The sequence below is a fragment of the Suricata suricatta genome, chromosome 17 (genome assembly GCF_006229205.1).
Source record: "Suricata suricatta isolate VVHF042 chromosome 17, meerkat_22Aug2017_6uvM2_HiC, whole genome shotgun sequence".
NCBI classification, from domain to species: domain Eukaryota; kingdom Metazoa; phylum Chordata; class Mammalia; order Carnivora; family Herpestidae; genus Suricata; species Suricata suricatta.
In genome coordinates, this window is record NC_043716.1 from 11,721,892 (window position 1) to 11,743,954 (window position 22,063).

At 56.2% G+C, this 22,063-nt stretch overlaps 1 protein-coding gene across 2 annotated transcripts in view; it reads left to right on the plus strand.

Moving 5' to 3' along the window:
- MAP2K3 (mitogen-activated protein kinase kinase 3) overlaps nucleotides 1-18,670 on the plus strand; it is a 28,712-nt gene extending 10,042 nt beyond the window's left edge. The window contains exons 1-12 of one of the 2 annotated variants that reach the window (XM_029926989.1): nucleotides 3,852-3,925; nucleotides 4,685-4,751; nucleotides 5,146-5,194; nucleotides 6,245-6,358; nucleotides 6,534-6,653; nucleotides 7,939-8,055; nucleotides 9,481-9,532; nucleotides 10,905-11,032; nucleotides 11,536-11,613; nucleotides 15,819-15,958; nucleotides 16,964-17,009; nucleotides 17,651-18,670. In XM_029926989.1, the coding sequence (XP_029782849.1) occupies nucleotides 4,723-4,751; nucleotides 5,146-5,194; nucleotides 6,245-6,358; nucleotides 6,534-6,653; nucleotides 7,939-8,055; nucleotides 9,481-9,532; nucleotides 10,905-11,032; nucleotides 11,536-11,613; nucleotides 15,819-15,958; nucleotides 16,964-17,009; nucleotides 17,651-17,734 (957 nt within the window). In that variant the 5' untranslated portion in view covers nucleotides 3,852-3,925; nucleotides 4,685-4,722 and the 3' untranslated portion in view covers nucleotides 17,735-18,670. Of the gene's footprint in view, nucleotides 1-3,851; nucleotides 3,926-4,684; nucleotides 4,752-5,145; nucleotides 5,195-6,244; nucleotides 6,359-6,533; nucleotides 6,654-7,938; nucleotides 8,056-9,480; nucleotides 9,533-10,904; nucleotides 11,033-11,535; nucleotides 11,614-15,818; nucleotides 15,959-16,963; nucleotides 17,010-17,650 lie in introns of those variants that run through there. The other variant, XM_029926988.1, reaches the window with a different exon arrangement.
- The last annotated feature ends 3,393 nt before the right edge of the window (nucleotides 18,671-22,063 follow it).

Here is a 22,063-nt window from a genome sequence, read left to right on the forward strand (position 1 = left end):
CACTGTGGGACCTTGGTCAAGCCACCCCTCCTCTCTGACCCGCCTGGTCCAACAGGTCCAGGAAACACTTTATCCTGTGGGGCTGCTGAGAGTATTAGCACAGTGACTGTGTGGGGCTAAGGGCCTGGTGTTATTTTGGGTCCTGCAGGCTTCCAGAAGGTTCTGTCTAATCTTTGCCTGTCAGGCACTGCTGCAGCATGGCCCCGATAACCCTGCAGGACACGCCTGATAACCCGGGGTTAGCTGTGGGCCTGTTATCCCCATTGCAGTTGAGTCTATGATGCCCAGAGAGGTTAAGGCACTTACTTAAAGGCACACAGCTAGGAAGTGGCTGAGTTGTCGTTTGAACCCAGGCTGCCTAGCTTCAGAGTCAGTGCTCCTAAACATTTCCATAGCTGCCCTGAGCTAGTAACTGTAGACCTGTGACCTGTGAGACGTGACAGGAGAGAAGCTGGCCGGACACAGGGAGAGCCGAGGACAAGGGGACTTAGCTGGAGTAATCAGGAAAGCCTCTGTGACTAGGTGAAAGGTGAAGATCATATACCAGCTAGGACAAAGTTGCAGGGGAGAGCATTCTAGGCAGAGAGGATGGAATGTGCAAAGGCACTGAGGTAGGCAAGAAGGTGGCTTATGCAAGGAAGGAGCAGGAGGAGATGAGAGCAGGACCAGGCAGGGGTAGGAGTTGTGTGAGCACTGGTTGCCTGTCTTTACTGTCTTGTGCTGTGGGTCACTGGCTGAATTTCTTGTTCCCTGCCTGCGGTGCGGCCAGGAGGCTGGAGAGTGCCGAGGACACACAGATGCCTGGCACTGTGCCCACCTGTGCCAGAGGCCCTGCAAGCTGAGGCTGGCAGGCCTGTTGTGGTTTGCTGGTGGCAGCCTGTGAACCTCTGTTTGTTGTGGTGACGGTCGCCACAGTGAGTCCACACCTGGGCAGCCCCGGGCTGCCTGGCCCTCTGGGCCCAGCGCTGACGTGTGTGGCGGACACTGGCAGCGGCTGGTGGCCTGCGGCCTGTTTCTGTGCTGTCTCCATGGTGGCCTCACCCACTTGCTCGCCCCACAGAGCCCACGTCCCTCCCGGCGCGGGCCGGTGACCCTGACGGGCAGGTAGGCGAGGAGGCCAGGACTGCACTCCTCCCACCCATGTGCTTGGAGCGGCCTCTGTCCCTCAGGCCTGCCTGGGAGAGGGGCAGAGGGGGGCTCGCGTTCACTCCTCACCCGCCCAGCCTGGCCTCAGGCATAGGAGCTCCCTTGACAACCAGGGAAACTGAGGCCTGGTGAGGGGGAGCCCATCTCACTGCATTCACAGATCCCAGGGTGGGGAATGGGTGCATAGGCTAGAGCCACACAAAGGGAGGTAAGGCCACGAGTAATACGGGGAGGGGTGAGGCTGCGAGCTCCAGGAGACCCTCTTGTTCATTTTTAACACAAAGTGTTTTACTTGTTACAAAGAGTTTCAAGTGAAGAATTAAAGCCACCCGTAATTCTCATTATGTAGAGTGGGTTTTTTACCTCTGTGGACAGGCTCATAATAACTATAGTGACCATTTATGGGCCACTGCATAGGCCCACCTACTGTGTGCCAGGCCCATGCCAGCTACCTTGTGGCCAAGCCTGCCTCGTATGGGGTGCGTGTTCTGGACCCTCCTCCTGTTGCGGCAATGCGGGCCTCGAGGGACAGAGGAGGGTGCAGGGCCGCATCTCAGCAGGGCCGTGGAGCCAGACTGGGGCAGGCTGCCGGGTGCCAAACGCAGTGTCAACAGCACTGGCCTGGCCGCCTGAGGCCCCAGGTCCCTGCTCCCGTGCCACAGGCCGGTGGTGAGGTAGTCTGACCCAGGGGCAGCCCAGAAGTCTGACCCAGAAGGGCGCACACGCCGCAGCTTTTCTGTTCTCCTCTTGCCACGTGGAGGGTGCTGGGCCCAGGGCAATCCAGAGAAGCCTCTAGGTTCCTGCTCGGCGGAGGTCGTGGCAGTGCTCCTCCGGGGGTGGGAGCAGGCCGGTTCCTCCCCAGTGGGAACCGTGAGCGGCTGGCCTGGCCCGTTGTGGTCTCTGAGTGGACCAATCCTGGAGCGAGTCCTGGCTGGACCCCTGACTCGCTGTGCAGCATCTTCGCTTCTGAGCCTCAGTTTCCCCAAGTAAAGTAAGGCTAAGAAGTCCCCCCTCTAGGGTTGTTGGAACATCTGGAGTAGATGGGAAGGGCCACCCATGTGGCCTTGAGAGAGAGACCCACCTGGCCCCTGCCAGCTGGCCACATTGCCTCCGGGTCAGTCCCGTTCAGGCCGGGGCTGCTCTGATGGTAGCAGGGTGCTGTTCTGAGTGCTTCGTGTGATGACTAGCGAGTAGGTGCTATCTTTATCCCCATTGCCTTGATGAGGATACTGAGGTGCAGAGAAGCACAGGGACTTGCCAAGGGCACCCAGACTCTAAGGGGCAGAGGTGGGATTTGGATTTGGGGCAGAGGAAGCACATGCTTTTGGCTACAGAGTGGTGCCAGGAGCTGAGGCCGGTGTGGAGTGGGCAGACTTGCTCCCAGCTCTGGGGTTGAGGACTGTGCCGTTGGGGTACTGACTTAGCAGTGGGCATGGGGGCCCCTGGGTCAGGGCCTTTGGCTGGGACTGGGCTCTGCTGCTGGCTGCCAGGGCAGAGGCAGACGTGCCTCGCGGCCAGGCATCTGGGGGGCCTTGGGAGGCTTCTGTGGGGAGGCTGCAGGTGTCTGCCTACGTCACCCCCAGTGTTCTGCCAGCCACTGCGGTACAGACACTGGGACCCCCGTCCCCGCCAGGGCTCTTCTACTTCTTGGTGGTTCACCTGAGGACATCTGATGTTTGGGCCTCATCTCCCCCATCCTGTCACTCGACAGTGGTGTCAGGCTCTGCCTGGCTGCTGGGTCCAGGCGCCCAAGCCAGGCTCCCAAATGAGGCGCTGAGCCACATGGCGCAGTGTGGAGGAGGCTGGGTCTGAACCCAGTTCAGAGGTGGCCTCAGGGGCTCAGGTCTCCCAGCGCTCCGTGCACACTCAGGGGTGGGGGTGCAGGGGCTCAGGTCTCCCAGCGCTCCGTGCACACTCACGGCGGGGGTGCAGGGGCTCAGGTCTCCCAGTGCTCCGTGCACACTCACGGTGGGGTGGCCGGTGGTGTGTCTGCAGTGGCCGCGTGAAGGGCAAGGCATTACTTGGGAGGTGAGGAGGATACTCCTGCAGGAGCCGGCAAGTGCCCTGGGAGGTTTCAGGGGATCACGGTCAAGTCCCAGCTCTGCCACCCACATTCTTGGCGACCTGAGCAAGTTACTTCCCTGCTCTGGAAAGTGGAGCTCTTTGTCCTGGTGCCTGGGAGCAGGGGCTGTGGGCTCAAGCCTGCCTTGTTCCTCCCCACTGGGCTCCCTCAGGTCCCTCAACTTGCTTTCCTGCCTATGAGGTGACCCTGCACCTTTTCGGAGGGTGGCCTAGTGAAGCTTCCTCTGCTGTGGCCTGCCCCCGCCATGTCCTGCACTCCAGAATGCAGATTCTTCCTTAGCACTGGCCACATGCCGGGCACCCGGCCATGCTCTCTCGGCTAGCCTGGGAGGTGTGGGCACTGGGCCTTGGAGAAGTGAAGACCCTCTCCCGTCCTTAGGGGATGAAGGTGAGGGAGGTGCCGCCTCAGGAATCAGGCCTGCCCAGTGCCCTGGGGAGGGAAGTGGGCTTCCTGGGATGGTCTTGGAGGGGGTGGCAAAGGCAAGAACTTCGTGGGGGTGGGACAGAAATAGGCACCAGGCTTCGGCCAGCAACCCCCTCCCCCACCCCACCTGCTTCTGCTCCAGGCTTCCCAGCTCCCCCTGAGGTGGACGGCTGCATTCCGAGGAGACAGATGGGGAAATCGAAGCTCAGAAAAGTAGTGGGCAGCAGAGTCGGGGTCTGAAAGGAGTTCTCTCTGCCTCCAGTGCCCCCCAAGGTTAGCACCACAGGCTGGGGGCTTCACAGAAACTTCCTGTCCGACAGTTCAGGAGGCTGGAAGTCCCTTCAAGGTGTTGGCTGCTGGGTCCTTCTGAGGCTGTGGGCGTGGGGCCGTTCCGGGCTCTCTCCTAGTGCCTGGTCCCTTAGGAGCTCCCCGGCTTGCATGTGACCATCTTCTCCCTGTGTCTCCTCACCTTGTCTTCCGGCTGGACCGTGTCCGGGTCCAAATTGCCCTTTCTTGTAAGGACCATGCTCACACTGGATTAGAGCCTACCCTCATGACCTCATTTTAACTTGATCATCTCTGTAAAGACCCATCTCCACATAGGGTCACACTCTTAGGACTTCAGGGGGTGCAGTTCAGCCCTTAACAGAAACTGAGGACACAGGGCCCCCGGCCCTGCTCCGTGAGGTGGGTGCCTGATGTGTGGCCCGCAGGGCAGATCTGCAATGGAGCGACCTTCCTGGGAAGTGCACTCTGGACACGCCATCTTTTCTCAGGGGGTGGTCGGGGTGATTGCCTGAGGTCAGCTTCCAGGTGGGCCGCTGGGGCTTGAGTCAGGAACGTCCTGTAGGTGTCTGGAGGTTCCAGGCCTCATCAGGGCACTGCCTACACTGACCCTCAGCAAATATGTCTGCGCCTGGGGCCCCTTGAGGGCCAGAGGCCTGAGCTATTTCTGTCCCCAGGTTTGTCCAGCTTGGGGAGTGCCCAGGGGGTACTGAGCTGACCAGATGCCTCATCTTCTCTCCATCTTAGGGAAATCCAAGAGGAAGAAGGATTTACGGATATCCTGCATGTCCAAGCCGCCTGTACCCAACCCTACGTGAGTCTACCTCAGTTTTTCCCGTGGCTCAGCTTGGAGAGGCTTCCCAAAGGGGCCCAGGAGAGAGAGCAAGCAGAGGGCAGCGTGGGGACAGCACCTCCTATGAGCTGGAGCCCTGGCGTGGTGGCCACAGGGCTTGCAGGCATCAAACATCTGCTCTGTGTCCCTTTGCTCATCCCAGAGATGGGAAGTGAGGCTCCGGCAGCGTCTGTGTGGCCACACCTTGTGTCTGGCACAGCAGATGCTCAGTGACCAAGACTAGGTGCCGTGAGGAGCCCCACCTCCCCCAGGGACAGGATGCGTCTCTGGCTCCTGGGCCAGGCTGGTTTGCTCCTTCTCTCAGGGGAGGCTATGGATCTCTCTGAGGCTCACGGGGTCTACTTCCTCCCCACAGACCCCCCCGGAACCTGGACTCTCGGACCTTCATCACCATCGGAGATAGGGTAGGTGCTGGCTGCCTACTTGGGGTGGGACCTTCGTGTCTCTGAGTCTCGCTGTCTTCATGTGATGACAGATGGGCCCAAGCTGACCCTGGAGGGCTACAGGGAGGTGGCTGTGGGTGGTGGAAAGAGCTGGGCTTTGGAGAGGAGTCTCACTCTCCAGATGGTGGCCGTGTGGCCCTGGGCTGTCCTCTCAGACCCTCTCATTCAGACCGGGGAGAGTTGGCCTGCTTTATGGGGCCCTGGAGAGCCAGAGCAGCACGAAGTTTCCCGATCTCAGACTGTGGGTCGTGGGGGCACCTGCGCCCACCTCATCCATGGGAATGGTGTGTGGAACATGCAGACTCCTGGCTCTGTCCTCAGAACCAGCGGCTGGGAGCCTGCATTCCACACACACCTCCTGGTGCTTGGGCAACAGTGACTGAGGTTCTGGCGTGGGGACTGTGCCTCATCTGAAGGAGACACCAAGGGTCTCCAGGCAGAGACCCAACTGCAGAGGCCTCCCCTTGGCTGACAGTCCCTCCCAGGCTAATTTTCCTTTTCTGACACTTGTCACTAGGTGATGTCCCATTCATCTAGTTGTTTACTCCTTTCTTGTCTGCCCTACAATACAGGGCCTAAGGACACTCTGCTCACTATAAGGGCAAGATCTTTGTTCTGTCCTCTCCAGTGCCTAAAATAGGTACTTGCACATAGTAGGTGCTCAATAAATACTGGCTGAATGAATGATCTAGTCCTACCACCTGAATGGGCTGGGGGGCAAGAGAGAAAGAGCATCTCTTGAGCTCCCTGTACCAGCTGGGGGCATTTCAGAGGTGGTCTTACTTATACCTTCTAATAGGCTTTGGACGTTGGGGCTATGCCTGTTCTATGGAGGGTGATGTGAGTCTGAGAGGTTCAGTGACTTGCCCCAGGTCACTCAGCAGAAGGTGCTTGGTGTAGGATTTGAGCCCAGATCAACTGACTGTTTTTAATTTCTGCTGCCCCAGCTCTGTCTCCTGGGTAGGGTGTGAGGCTCCTAACTTGTGGTTTCTCTTTTTTCTGTCCCCCAAGAACTTTGAGGTAGAGGCCGATGACCTGGTGACCATCTCGGAGCTGGGCCGTGGAGCCTATGGGGTGGTGGAGAAGGTGCGGCATGCCCAGAGTGGCACAATCATGGCCGTTAAGGTAAGCGGGGCCCCACCCAGCCAGGGAGGGGACACTTGGGAGGCTTCCTGGAAGAGGCATGGGGGCTGAACCTGCCTGTGGGCACCCCTTGAAGCTCCTGGTCCTCCTATAATGGTTGGTGGGGTGGTTGCCCTTTGCCACATGACTCCTGAACCCTAACCCTCTCTTCCTGCAGCGGATCCGGGCCACTGTGAACTCACAGGAGCAGAAGCGTCTGCTCATGGACTTGGACATCAACATGCGGACGGTCGACTGCTTCTACACTGTCACTTTCTACGGGGCCCTCTTCAGAGAGGTGCGGCCCTGCTGGGAGGGTGGGAGATGGGTAATGGGGTACAGGCCAGGGCCTGGCTTTCTTCTGCGACATGTCCCCCTCCGTCTAGCCTGCGGTCCACTGTTGGTTGTGCTGGGTCCCCAGCAAACACTTGTGGAGCGCCCCTGTGTTCCAGGTGCCAGGCACAGGAGTGAGACAGTACCTGCTGGGTCTTGAGCGCCCAGGCCCAGAGGCCAAACTGCCTGGCTTCCTGCATCCTGCCTCAGTTTCCTTGCCTGTGAAATGAGGCCAGGAATTGTGTCTACCTCGCGAGGTTGCATGGAGATGAAGTGATGTGGCCCAGGGCCTGGTGCTCACTCTGGCTGTGTGACTGCCCGTGTGCTTCCCCGGCACCCAGGCTGGCAGGGCGGGGCTCCGGCAGGGGCAGCCGTGGAGGTGTGCGAGGGTCCGATTCTTAGTCTGCGGCAAGGCCTGGGTGTGGGATGAGAGGAATCAGGGGTGATGTCAGGAAGCGTGCGTTGCTGCCATGGAAGGATGGGTTCCCGAGCATCTACCGGGTCCCCAGTCTTCCTGGGTATGGAGGACCCGGTTGTGAATCAGTGCCTACTTATCTGCCTGTCTGATCAGCTCAGCGCCTGCTGAGTGCCAGGTGCAGGCTGCTCATCTCCGTGCTGCTGGGGGAATGGACCGCCTGGGCCTCCCTGCATGCTGGTCAGAGGCGGCAGGGAGGCACAGGTGCCTGCGGGTACCCCAAGGAGATGCCACACCTAGTCTTTCTAGAAGGCTGTTCTGAAAGATAGGTGGGAGTTAGTGGGGGAACAGGGTGTGGGGGAGGCAGGGCTTTGCTGGAGAAGAAGGGAACCATCCATCCAGGCCAGAGCTGACCATTGATGACCCATATGTGTCAGGGGGCTGCTGAAGCCAAGGTCATGAGGAGTCTACAGGGCGGGGTCATGGAACTGGGCTGCAACCAGAGCCCTGATTGGGAGGAACATAATTAGGTGTGCATTTTAGTCACTTCTTTCTAGAAACTGCCATGGAATTAGGGATCAGATGAGGGAGACCAGAGGCTGGCAAGTGGACAACCCAGTAGTGTAGATGAGGGCAGACGGTGGAGAATCAGAAGCTGAAAGACTGTGGGGGCAGAAAGGGCGGGGCTGGAGGCCGAGCGGGGGCGGCTGGGGTTGGGCAGACGTGGCTGTAGGAAGGCCTGACCAGCACTGGGGAGGCAGGCGCACGCTGATGCACCAAGATGGCCTGTCCGAGCCCAGGTGACACATGCTGACCTCCAGGTGCCCTTCCACAGGGAGATGTGTGGATCTGCATGGAGCTCATGGACACATCCTTGGATAAGTTCTACCGGAAAGTGCTCGATAAAAACATGACCATTCCAGAGGACATCCTGGGGGAGATTGCTGTGTCTGTAAGTGGCCTTGGGTTTGGTGGGGCTGGGGGTTCCAGGTACATAGAGGCCCAGCCCTGCCCCAGGAGGCAGAGAGCTCAGCCTGATGGTGACAACTTGGGCACAACTGTGTCCTCAGTGTGGCCCTGAACCTGGGCAACTACCCTCTAGGGACCCAACTCTCCCGCTCTGGGTCAGAGCTTTTTTGCTGAGGAGACCCCAGAGCCTGGAAGATCTCTAGGCCCTTGTGCTCTAGGCCTGAGGTTTCTAGACCAATTTTTTGTTAATTTATTATTATTATTATTGTTGTTGTTATTTTAATGTTTATTTTTATGAGAGAGAGAGAGGCAGAGTGCAAGCAGGGGAGGGGCATAGAGGGAGGGAGACCCAGAATCTGAAGCAGGCTCCAGGCTCTGAGCTGTCAGCACAGAGCCTGACGCAGGGCTCGAACCCACGAACCATGAGCCAAAGTTGGATACTTAACTAACTGAGCCACCCAGATGCTCTGAGACCATTTTTTAAAGAAAGGATTTAGTATTTGGCATATCATTTATATGTCATGAAATAAGACAGCTCACAGAGGTACAAGCAAAGTTGGGGGGAAGGTTACCATCCAGAATGTTCACCTTTTGAGGTCAAACATTTCTAAAATTTTTTTTAATGCTTTTTTATTTATTTTTGAGAGAGAGAGACAGTGCGAGCAGGGGAGGGTCAAAGAGAGAGGGAGATACAGAATCTGAAATAGGCTCCAGGCTCTGAGCTAGCTGTCAGCACAGAGCCCAACACAGGGCTCGAACCCACGAACCGTGAGATCTGACCTGAGCTAAAGCCAGATGCTTAACCGACTGAGCCACCAGGTGCCCCTAGGTCAAACATTTCTAGAGGAGGGTAGCAACCCTGGGTTTGAGCATCCTGGCAGCCAAAGGCCTGTGTGCTTTGACTGTATCCGGGAACATTTAAAATATCCCCATGCCAGGGTAGTGCATCAGAACCATTGGGGTAATTGTCCAGGCTTCCGCTGTGTCTTCCTGAGGGAAATGGCTTGAGCACATAGGCCACTGGCTCCCCTGAAGGAGAGGGGCCAGTGATGCTGCCGACGCGCTGAGTTTTACCTCATAGCCGGGTAGGAGGTGGTGACAGCCCCTCGAGGGGTCACAAGTCTGAGACGCTGCAGGGCCTGGGGTACATGATTTCCCTGGTAAAGTCTTTGGCCTGAGACTTGGGCCCACGAGAGGCTGGGTGTGTCTGCGCCAAGAATGTGACAGCGGGGTGAACGGCGGGGGCGGGGGGGTGGAACGTGCGCAGGAGCCTGGGGTAGTGGGGGCTGGGGCGTACATACGGGAGAGGGAGACAGGTGGATGAGGATCCGGGTCTTACTGCCCTGTCGTTGTCGATGCAACCGGAAATAACCGCAGCCTGTCTTTCCTCCTTGCGCCTGAACCCCAGATCGTCCGGGCCCTGGAGCATCTGCACAGCAAGCTGTCCGTGATCCACAGAGGTCAGTGCCTGCCGCTGACCGCTGGGAGGGTCTACCTCTCCCCTTTTCCAAGATGAGCCACCTGAGGTGATAGGTCGTGATGTGCCCATTGGGGTCAGGAGCTGAGCTGCTTCCCAGTCCAGGCCACTGTCAGCTTCTCCAAGCCGTTTTCCTTAGCTTCTGCCCCCAACCCCCCTCCGGCCCCACGCCCCCAGGCACTGCCCTTAGGTTTGCTGGTACTTGGAGCAAGAATTGGACATTCATCCTGGGAATGCTGCTGCATTTGTTTTGGCATATCATTTATATGTCATGAAAGGCACAGATACATTGTTACCACTCGATAAATCTGTTCAGTTTACATCCACAGAAGACTCTGGCCCTTTTTAGGATGTAGGGTGTTTCCACCCTCTGCCCCACCCCCAGAAACTTCTCTGTGCCTTTCTTGGTCAGTCCCTGCCCCGACAACCCCCCTGAGTCTCTCATCTGATTTTTCCTACAGTAAATTGGTTTTCCTTGTCCTTGAACTTCATGTGAATGGATTCTCATGGCCTCTCTCTGCCCTTTTTCACTCGGCCTCAGGTTTCTGAGGTTCACCAGGGCTGTGCGTGTCGCAGCTCCTTCCGTTTCATTCTGTGTAGTTCACTTACCCAGCCGTACTGTTCACAAAGTTAATAGGACCAGGCCTGCTTGGACTACTCAGTGGCCATCCCAGCCCCTGCCCAGGTCAGCCCTGTGGGGGTCAGCACGGAACCTGCCAGTCTTCTTCCTGTGTGTTTGTGTCGTCACACACATGGGAAGGCAGGCAGGTCACATGTGTCTTGTGTGTGTTCTCGCTGGATGACTCCCAGCCGCGTGCCCCTTAGCCTGCTCTGTATGGACCTCGAGTCATGGCGTGGGCTCCCCTCTCCTGTGTTTTTGCTGCTGCCCTGTGCTTCCTGGCTGAACCTCCTGACCCCTCAGCACGGACACTCGGGTGGTTTCCGGGTTCCGTCAGTGATGCTCTCCCCCACCAAGTCCCCAGCCCGGGAGGACCCCAGAGTTACAGGCTCTATCAGGAAACAGGCCAGGTCCTGGCTGTGAGACTGCACAGCGGGTATGAGGTTCCCCGTCCCCCAAACCTTGCGTCCGGGTGGACTCAGGTGGACACAAAGACGAGGTCTCGGAGGGGACTCACTTCCTTCCCCACTCATGGCTGGCGGCCCGGGCACGTTCCGGCGGTGCTGCTCCCATCTCTGTGACCTTGGACTGGAGCAGTGCCTCTCAGGGCCGTGTCCCTCAGCTGCTCCCTGGTATCAGGTGCCCTTTGGGTGGCTGGGGCGTCAGAGGAGCCTGTTGGCTTCCAGCAGAGGCTCACAACCCCACATGATGAAAAGGTGTGTCCTGTCCTTGGCAGATGTGAAGCCGTCCAATGTCCTCATCAACAAGGAGGGTCACGTGAAGATGTGCGACTTTGGGATTAGCGGCTATTTGGTGGATTCTGTGGCCAAGACGCTGGATGCTGGCTGCAAGCCCTACATGGCTGTGAGTGGTCCCCACACCGCGCCGAGTCCCGAGACGCAGCTGAGGTTCAGGAGGGACGCGCCTGGGAGATCACTCTCAGGCCGTGTCCTCTGTCCGCTGGGGAGGCCCTGCTTTTCCTGCCACAGCAGGGGTGACCTGCCCCCAGCCTGGCCAAGCAGCCCCTTTTAACCCCCAGTATTAGCTGTGCTCCAGAGTGCCTGTTTGGATGATGAGTTTCATACGCACCCACATCGGTGGCTTGTGGCATCTGTGCAGGTCCCAGGTCTGTCCCAGTGTCCTGGGAGTAGCCTTGAGGCATGTTTTGGGCCTTCACCACGAGACCCTGGCCCTCGCTGGCCTCAGTGTTCTTGTCCGCCCCGTGGTGGGGGAGTTGGGGTAGGATGGGCACTGACCCCTCCGTTTGGGGAGGAGGAGCAAGACCTAGCCTAGGGAGCCTTGGGTGGCCCCTCCTCTGGCCCCTCACCAGGGGGTGGGTGTCCATGTCTCACTGGTCCCTTTTACAGCCTGAGAGAATCAACCCAGAGCTGAACCAGAAGGGCTACAACGTCAAGTCCGACGTCTGGAGCCTCGGCATCACCATGGTAACTACTGGGTCCAGCCCTTGCTGGTCGGGTGCGGCTGGGGGGGCACGGCCAGTCCGTGAGCTTTTGGAGGGCCCATCAAATAGTTTAGGCCTGGAAAAAAGCATTGACTTCACAATCTGAGGAGAAAATGTACCATCAAAAATTATGGTGTATTTAAGAGAACATCTACAGAAGGCATTAGGCCCTTCCCTACAGGGGAAGTGTGTCCTTCATGAAAGCTGTCCTTGACAGTTTATGATAATTTGTCCATTAGGCTTTCTCCAGAGCTCACCGTGCTTGTTTAGAAATCACAGGCAATTTCAAATTTGGTGAGCTTCTGGTACCCAAATAATTTCAAAAGCAAAATGGCAAAAATCTTAAAAAAATTTTTTTTTCATGGCAAGAAGTTTGTTGCTCATGAGGTCCATGTGCATTTCCTTGAGTGTAATAGGACGGGGCAGTGGACGCTCAGTCCTGGGGCTGTGGGGGCTTGGGTGGGGTGAGGGTGGGGGCCTGGCAGAGCTGGGGCGGCTAATCTGAGGTCCAGGAGGAGGCCTGGGTTCCTGTGCTGCTTGTTCTTTCTAGAACTGCCCAGCCAACACCTGCCCATGCCTCAGTCAGGGCTTGGCTCAGGTGCAGGTCAAGGTTTATTTATGTATTTATTTAGAAAGCCCCTTCTGGTACCCATGTGGAGAATGGGCTGTAGGGACAGGAAAAAGACCAGGATGTGAGTCCTCTTCCCCGCAAGGATACCTGGGAAAGGGTTACTGTCATGGCGGCCCCAGTATGCACGTGGACTGACTCAGAGGGCTGAGGGTCATCGGCCTCTATTCCCGTCCCAACCACTGGGACGAATGGGGTGTGTCTGCGGTATGGATTAGCCCCTGATGTGTCCATGCTGTCAGCACCCTCCCTGCCTCAGCCCTTTTGGCTGCCTGGTATTGGGGACAGCATAACCGGTGATCAAAAACCAAACCAGTAAAACACCTAGTGTGAAGGGGTGTGGAGAGGAGAGATTCAGGTACGAGCGGAGCAGCATAAGCTTCTGAGGAGGTTGGAGTGGGGGGTGACCCACAGGGCTCTCTGGGTAAAGGCCCTGAGGTGGGGTGTGCCTAGTATCTGCCTGAGGGTTGAAAAAGGGGAGGTGGGAGTTCAGGATCAATGTAGATGTTTTGGATCTTACTGATGATGCAGTTTTATCTTCTTGCTCCCCGTCATCATTGTGTGACTGAAAGTGTGGTGGACTGGGTCTGTATGCAATGACCAGGAAAGGTTCAAAATCAAAATCATTTTGTCAGAGACACAGAACTGGGTGATACCTTCAATTTTTCTTAATACTGCCAACACAATCATTTTTTAATTAAATGTTTCTCTTCTTGGAGCAGAGAGGAAAAGTCACAGTCTAGAGGTGCACATAGTACCTGCAGATAAGAGTTTTCCAACTCCTGAGTTAAAACAATAGGAGCAAATTCTTATAGGATTTTCAGACTACACAGAACTGGTTGGATGTTAGAGACCCCACTCATGACCACTTGACACATACACCCCCCAACTCCCCTCTGTCCATCCCTCCTCTCATCCATCTGTCCATCTGTCATTACTGGGGACCCACTGCATCCCAGTGATGTTTGGATGTGTCTGGTGGAACTTGAGCAAGTGCGTGCTAAGTGCATATCAGTTAGCAAATGCCACGTAACAAACTGGGCCAGAACATAGTGACATAAACCAATAATAGTTTATTTTTTCTCCTGTTTCTGTATTCTTGGCTGGGTTAGCCAGGCAGTTCTTCCACTCCACTTGGCTCTGGCTGGGGTCAGGGCTGGGCCCAAAGGTCTAAGAAGGCTTTACAAACATGGGGTCTTCACACAGCTTCCTCCTGGCTGGCTACTGTCTGGGTTCCTCAGAACTTGGTGGGATGAGTAGTTGATGTCTTTTGTGGTGGCCATGAGGGAAGTGTTCTTACGTGCTTGTCACGGGACTGGCATAGTGTCTCTTCTGCCTCATTATGTTGGTCACAGTGTCACAGACCAGCCCAAGTTCAATGAGAAATAAACTCCAGGTCTAGATGGGGGCCCGGGATGCATGCGCAGGAGAAGCTGTGATAGCAGCAGCTAGGGAACAGGTGGCCAGGGCACAGGTTAGCCACCCCCCCCCATAAGTTACAAAAGTATTAGAGCATCATGTAAAAATACAGATGAAAAATGAAAGGGGGATGAAAAATCACTGTGGTTGTTCTCAACAACACAGTCCCTGCTTCCTACTGTCAGCTGCCAACATCGTGCGTTTCCATCTAGATGTTTTACCTTCTTCTTTAAAACCTCTGTGGTTTTTAGTTTGCTTTTTTTTCACTTAGCATCTCATCATTCATGTTCCTCTGGGTTGTTATAAATCCCTAGAGGCATCTCTTCAAAAGGCTCCACAGCCATCTGCCACCATCTACTCAGTCCCTAACGTGGGACATTTCACTTGTTTCTGGCTTTTCCATTTGAAATCCTCAGCTGCCCTGGGGGAGTGACCAGTGCAGCGCTGTGTGCCAGGCCTGCCACCCTGGGCGGTCTTCCCCGGGGCTCTAAGCCCACCCCGGATGGCCCTGTGCGGGCACTGCCCCTCAGTCAGCACGTGCACACGTGGCACGGTCTTTGGGAAGGCTCCTGGCCATAACGAGTGTTGACCAAGTGCTCATCATGTGAACACCTGAGCGATGGTCACGGCCGAGACAGCCACCCTGCGGCAGGCCAGGGCCCGGCGCTGCGGGTTTAGACTGCTTCTTAATGTTCACGGTTACAGATCACACTGCACCATGCATTTTTGGGCCCAGAGGCTGTTTTGTTTTGGTTTTCATATTCTGAGCTCTTTAGAAAAAAGTTCTGGGAAAAAGAATTACGAGGTTGGGTCTGGACCATTTTCTGTTTGCCTAATTATAAACTCTGGTAGGCCCCTGGGTCCTTCCCTGGAAACCTGGAGAGGATCCTCACTTCTGCTGGTTGGAACCGGTACGTGTTCTAGGAAAAAGAACCCTCCATCCATCCTGTGAAAACACGCTCAGGATTGCAACCATTGCCGCGATGTTGTGCACACCCTCCATCTGAGAGTGTTTATTTATGTCTTGGCTGGAAAGGGGCCTTTAGCCTAATGGGAAGGCCCTTTCTTAGCACAATAATTAGTGATCTGTTCAGGCGCCAGTTGCCAACACGAAGCATTTGTTTGAGCCGAGGTCTCTTGTGTTCATTATGGTGATTACGGCCTGTCAGTGAGCAGTCTCTGAGCTATTTATTCCAGGCGGGGGCCTGGGCTGACCTGATTCTTTTTTTAATTTTTTTTAATCTTGGCAGTCAAAATCAGAACCCAGAGTTTATCATAAGCTAGCTGGTCTTTTCCACAAATGACTTACGGACAACTGCAGGCGAGGCGTGTGGCTAGGTGCCTGGCATGGGCACTGAGGCCGGGTGGCCTTGCTGTCACCCGCAGGCAGGTCCAGGTTCAGCAGGATTGACAAGGCCACCATGGCCATGTATCCAGGCAGTCAGCAGGGATTGCAAAGTCTTCCTGGAGGAGGAGGCGTTGGAAATGGGTCCTGGAAGACCCCGCTGGGTGGGTGGTGGGGGAGGAGGAGCATCTGCAGAGTTCAGTTCCTGATGGGCCCGGGGGCTGTTGCAGACGCGAAGCAGCTGACCAAGTGCAGGCCTCACTGTCTACAGCTTTGGGGAGAGACCGGCTTCTGAGAATAATTGCATTTCACATTTGCCTGCTCTGTCATAACCACAACTGCTCCAATACATGGCAGCACACATGTAGACCTTGTGGAGACATCAGGGAGGCGGGTGGCCTGTGACGCGCAGGGAAGCCATTGCCGGTCCTTTGCCGACTGCTGCCTTGTAGGCAGGTGTCCCAGGGTTGCCGGCTCCTGTGATTTTTCCAGATTAGCTGGAACTTGGGTTTTTATGTAAAACCTTCTAAATTTGGATTGTTTAAAAGCCCAAGCCAGTTACAACCCAGGCCTAGATTTGCTTCACGAGCGGTAGTCTGTGCCGGCTGCGTCACAGGAACCGGCTGCTGGTGTCACTCTGGCTGTCATCTCGGTTCTGACGCCATGTGTCAGCCCCTCAACCTGCGGTGTGGCCTGGCTTTGGGTGCCGAGCCAAGACAGGCAGATTCCCCAAATGCCCTGCCTCTGGGTGCAGAGAGTGGGCGCATCTGACCCAAGGCTGCTGTCCCCACTGCAGATTGAGATGGCCATTCTACGGTTTCCTTATGAATCGTGGGGGACCCCGTTCCAGCAGCTGAAACAGGTGGTAGAGGAGCCGTCCCCACAGCTCCCGGCCGACTCGTTCTCCCCAGAGTTCGTGGACTTCACTGCACAGTGGTGAGTGAGCAGCCCTGTGGCGGCTCTGGGCCCACACCCTTCCTTGCCCCGGCCTGAGTCCCACTCCCCCCTGGGCCTGGCCCCCTTCTCCTTGAGCAGATGAACCCCCAAGCAACAGAGCCTCCAAATATGCAAGGCAGACATAGAGCACAAGGAAAATCTGGCAAACTGTGGTTCTTGGGGAGATTTTAGTACAGTCCTAGAGATGGACAGACCAGGTAGACCAAAAAAGACAAAAAACAGGTGGAGGATTTAAATAGTGTTAAAGAATTGCTTTGATTGCTGTTTAGAACTTTATACCAAATTAAAGAATGCCCACGTGAGCTTTATTTTAAAAAGCATGTATCGTGTTGGAGATTACAAAAGGAAATGGGGAGAAGGCGAAAAGGCAGAGTCCTATAGCTCATGTTCCCTGCCCATAATGAAGTCAAGCAAAAAGTGCGTAGCTGAAGAGGAAAAAGGTATGTGGAAATTCTAAGTAAATTCTTCTAACCAACTCTTGGGTTTTGAAAGAGATGAGAAAAATAGGATTCCAAAGTGTTCAGAAGTGAAAGAACATATCAACACATATATGTGTTGTGGTTAAAGAGAAACTCAGAGGAAAATTTGTATTCTTCATTTCTTTGATTAGAAAATAAGAAAGACTAAAAACAAATGAGCTTGAGAAACAGAGCGGTGGGTCACCTTGACCTCTTTCCACTGAGGCCTCCCCTCTCCCAAGATGAGGAATTTCCCTCCTGATGAAGGATACTATCGCCTTTCAGTACCATTTGGTATTGGGGTCATTGAGAACTCCCACGATCACTCTAGAGATTAAAAAAAAAAAAAAAGAAGGATACCCCAAGAGGCAAAGAAACGTGGTCCAAGTCTCTGTAGTTTGTGCCCACAAATCGCGCTCCATCCCCAGGAGCACATGTGTCCTAAGTTAGGGGTGAGCCCCCCCTGGCTTGGCCGGCCTGGGGACCCCCTTTCCGCCCGGCCTCAGCCTGCCCTGTTCTCCCGCAGCCTGAGGAAGAACCCCGCGGAGCGCATGAGCTACCTGGAGCTGATGGTGAGTGCGGCGGTGGGCGCGGGTGGGCGGTGGTGGGCGGCGCTCTGGGGAGAGCTCCGCCTCCAGTGCGCAGAGATGGGCAATGCCTTTGGCTTGCCTCTGTCTTAATTCCTTCAGGTATGCAGTCGATTGCTCAGACACACCCCAGCTCCCTCCTGCTCCTCCACACCAGGCCCTGTGGAGGGGTCCACTGGGTGCTCTGACAGAGGGTGCAGAGGGGTGGGGCGGGGGGCGGTGCATGGTGGCGGCAGGCGAGCCATTTTATCCCAAGACCTCAGGGAACGCTTCACAGAGGAGGTGATGTTTGAACTGGGTTTGGAAGGGTGAATAATGATTTGTCTGCTGTTGGAGAGGGCATTCCACCTGGCTGGAGGCCTGGTATGTGTGGGGAAAAGGGAGTTCGGTGTGGCCGAGGAATGGCTGCAGGAGGGCCGAGGAGGAAGCCGTCAGTGCGTCTCTAGCAAGGAGGGCTTCCTGAGGGTGGAGGTCCTAGATGGATGAGTAGGAGCGTGCTGGGCAGGAGAAAAGTGTCCTGTGCAGGACGAGCACGCAGGGCTTGGGGCTGGTTTGGGGAGGTAGGGGCATCTCCACCGCGCCTCTTCACCCTTACCCAAGGTGACAGCCCTCTCTTGTCCCACCAGGAGCACCCTTTCTTCACCTTGCACAAAACCAAGAAGACGGACATTGCTGCCTTTGTGAAGGAGATCCTGGGGGAGGACTCGTAGGGGGCGGGGCCGTGGACCCCACTCTGGCCCTCAGTGCCCCACAGCCCTCCCTGCCAGGGCACTGCTTGCCCACACCCATAAGCTACTGCCACCTGGCCTCGGGTGTTTGGGGAAGAATCAAAGGGGCTGCTCCTGTCTGGCTTGGCAACAGGCCGTCGGTCCCAAGTGCCAAAAAACCAGACCGCCAGGGACCCCAGCCAGGCCCCCATGGGCCCCACCAGTGCCTCTGCCCCTGCTGCTCCAAGGACCCCAAGTCTCCTGCCCCCGAGATCCTGGACTCGGAGAGGCCTGGATGGCCTCCTGCAGACCCCATGGCCCTGCCAGAGAAGGCAGCCAGTGCCCGCGCCCAGGAAACTGCCTGGGCCCAGCTCTGGATGCCACCCAAGTTGTATATTTTTTTATCTCTTGACTGAGTGGACCTTGCACAGTTTGGCCGAGGGTGACCACCCCTCTGTCCTGGCACCAGTGTGGGGGACACATCGGGGGATGAGCCATGTGAATCCTCCTGAGCCCCCATGAGTGAGAGGACAGCCGTCCGAGCCTTCACCCCAGCACTGGCAACTCGGGCCTCTAAGGGCACACGGGCTCAACCTGGCCTCTGCCCACTGCCTCAGGAGTGGGGGGGTTGTTTCACTTTTTTTTTAATTTATCCTCCTGATTTATTTTCTCTTTTGCTTTGTGGGTTTGGCTGGTTTTTCTTGCATGGTTTGGAGCCGATCACTTTTCTCCCACCCCCTAGGGACCAGCAGGTGGAGAACCCCCCTCTGCTTGGTCTGGGGCTTAGGGGTATGGGCCCAAGGTCTCTGCTCAGAGAGGTGCTAGGGGAGCTGTCTAGCTCACTCTCCTTGGGGACCGGCTCAACAGGGGCTGTGGATTTGCTTTTGGTGTTGTTTAAAAAACAAAAAGAAAAAGAAAAAATATATTTTTTTGAAGAAAGAACTGCGCAGCGTCTTCTCCCTGATGGGGTGGGGCAGTTATTTGATGGTTGTTTTAATTTAAAAAAAAAAAAGTGGGACACAGGTTGTGTGAGACTGTGTGTCAAAGCGGTGAGCCCTACTCCTTGGTGAAGATCTGTGTCTCTGGAAATGGGCTCCCGGGACTCGGATGGGGAGTGTGCTCTCCCGGGGAGCGTGCTCCCGAGAGAGGGGACTGGGCTCCCGGGCGGGGCCAGGGGAGTGCGATCAGGGGAGGGGGGCCAATGAACCACCCAGGCCCTGCATTGGACAGGCCCTCCCTCACGTGAGCACACTGAAGCTCCCAGGCCCTGTGCTGGATGCCGGGCAGTGCAGCAGTCACAGGCCCTACCGGCCGGGAGACCTCCCGGTCCTGCCGCTGAAGATCGCATTGCCTGGTGCACAGAGGGATGAGCACAAGGCAAGCACCCAGCCTTGACACACGCACCTCATCGGGGTGTCATGTTATTGTTTCAGGTTACAGTATTAGCCCCGGTTCACACAGGAGGAAACAGGCCCAGAAAGCTGAAGTAACTTGCTCAAAGCCACACACCTTGGAAGATGGAGAAACTGAGGCTTGGGGACACGTATTGCCCCCCTGGAGAGAGCTCTGAGGAGAGAGGGGCAGCCCAAGGAAGGCCTCCTTGCCAGGGTCCAATGTGGCTCTGTGATCCTGTGATCCCTGAGGCCTGGGCTAGGGCTGCCACCCTCCCCCAACAGACTGAAGTGGAAGGGCATGTATTTGCTCTATAAGAACTGTGTCTGGCTTCAGGCACAGTTAGATCTAGGAGCCTGGTTAATATCCTGAGGAACTTGTGTCCCCTTAGCTTGCTTTCTTCTGTCTCAGCGTCGGGCTTCCCTCCTGACAAGTCCGGATGCAGTGGCTCCCCAAGCTTAGTTCTCTGGCTGGCTCTTCTAGCTACGTAGGGGTCACATGCTCTACCTCCGGCCAATCACGGGCCAGGAGGAACTAAGGCGGCAGAGTCCACCTACCCGCATCTCAAGGTCTGAGAGCAAGGTCTCCCTGGCCCTTCATGGGAAATTAGGTCATGTTTCCAGAAGGAGGCACTGATCCCTTTAGGGTCCCTCTCTCCCCTGCCTTTGTGCACACAACTCTCATCTTCAGCTCAGCCGGAAGTGAGGTCCGGTTTTTGTCTCCAAGTTGGTTCCCAGTCTGGGACAGGCTTCTGCCTATTAACCCTTCCGTAACACAGCACTTAATAATTTCAAGGCATTTTTGTGCGCCTCCCTCCCTGCCTCCCCTCTGGCCTCTGCGCCATCTGAGCCCTATGCCTGGAATGCCTGTCCCCCCACATATCAGTGGCTGCCTGCCCCCACCCCGCACGGTTCCTGGTCTGCCATGTCCCTTCCTCAGGGAGGCCTCCCCACATCAGGCCCGACCAGTCTAGCTAATCTGTAGCAGCTTTATCTGGGTCGATTGGACCTGCCACTGTTATGTCCTCAGTGCTGACATCCAGCAAGTATTCTGTCAACCTTTGCTGAATGAAAAGGCGAATGAATGAATACACGAAGGAGAGGATGAGGGAGTGAATGAATTCTGAAAGCCCTGTGTGTAGATGCGCTCGTGGACGTCTGCGCGTGCGCGGATCGGCCCGCGGGCAAGTGTGCGCGCGCGCGCGTGAGTGTACCTTGTGTGCGCGCACAGGATCAGCCGGACCCTTAGGCCCAGGGGCGCGGCCCCAGTCGTTCCTCCTGCCGCCACCAGGAGGCGGCAGAGCCCTGACTTTGACCCTTTGTACCCCAGAGCCCCGCCCGGTCCAGAGCGCCCCGCCCACCCCTTCTAGTCTCCGCACCCCAACCTGCACTCGAGGTTCTGGAGGGGGCGGGGGTCTTGGGGTGGGCCAGGAGCCAGCGCTGGCGTCTGAACTCTCAGCACAGTTCTCTGTCCCTGCACCATTAGCCGGCTGACCGGCCTGTGCTCACCCGTCTCTCTCCCTGCATGCATGGCCCTGTTGCGAGCTCTGGGGCTGATGCAGAGTGACAGGGAAGAGGCCTGACTCATCTACAGAATCTCATAGGTGCACCCTCCCCCCTCCATAGCTGGGAAACCGCTCTACAGTTTACAGAGAGCGATACTGTGTACAAAGGACTTTACACTGCAGAGCTCCTGGCTCTTTACAAAGTAGTTTACCAAGTAATTTACATTTGCAAAACTGTACAGGATTAGAAAGCACTTTGGAGTTTATCAAGTAGTTGACCAAGCACTCTCCCCATTAGAAAGCACTTTAGAGTTTGCAGACTCCTCTGCATATGAGTTCAAACACCAGCTGTTTACAGGTTCGGTTACTGTTTATGGGATCCTTCAGCCTTTACGAGAGTGTTCAGGCCTCCGAGCAGGGGAAGCCAGTATGCAGAGAATTTTGACATTTACAAAGGACCTGCTCAGTCCCCAGGCCCTTGACAGTTTATACGACCCATGACCTCGGTGAAGGCTTCCTGCCCGCTCTTCACTGAAAGTGGCGGGGCCCCCTCTTCCCTGTCCCCAGGCTGTGATGTGGAGGCCAGAGGGCCTTTTGCTAGGACTGGATGTCTCCATTTCCCTCCAGGCAGCAGGGTCTCAGAGGTGCCTATCCCTGGAGCTAATGAGTCTCTCTGGACTGATAGACAGATGGCAGAGGTGCATGGACTTTCTGTTTCAATTAGTTGTGAGAGCCTCCTCATCGGGTAGCATTAAAATGCAGCATTTGGGCCCATTGGGAGTGGGAAGATAGCCCCAGAGTGAAGATTTGGTGACTTCCCTTCTGGAAGCCATGGGAGGCAGCCTCCCTTGTTAAATATCAGCCCAGTCTCTCCTCAGAACTGTGCTATGGCTCCTGCCGCCCCCCATTCCCCCCCCCCCCATTCCAAGCCTCCTGATGGCCCACAATGCCCATACCAGCTGGCCTGCCCTCTCAACACTCTCCCACTTATTCCCTGAGCTTCGGCCACACGGCGCTCAAACACACCAAACACGGACTCACCTCAGGGCCTTGGCACTAGCTGTTCTCGCTGCCCAGAACACTCTCTGTAGATGTCCTCCTGGCTGGCTCAGATGTCTCTGTTCACATGTGGCCTCCTGACAGAGGCTCCCTGAACACTCTGTCCCCTCACCCTAGCTTATTTTCTTCGTGTTTATTTCTTTACATTCTTGTCCACTGGCCACCTCCCCCACTAGACCATGAGCTCTTCTAGGGCCTGGCTGGGTCTGTCTTGCTCAGAACTTGAATGGGGGGTCCAGGATTGGCAATGACAGGGGAAATGGCAGGTGCAGGGAAGGTGCCCTCTGGCCTCAAGGCTGAACCTAGAACCAAGGCAGCAGGGCCCCGGGAGCCCAGCCCTGCAAGAACTGTGCAGAGGTTTGGGCTGACGGTGGGGC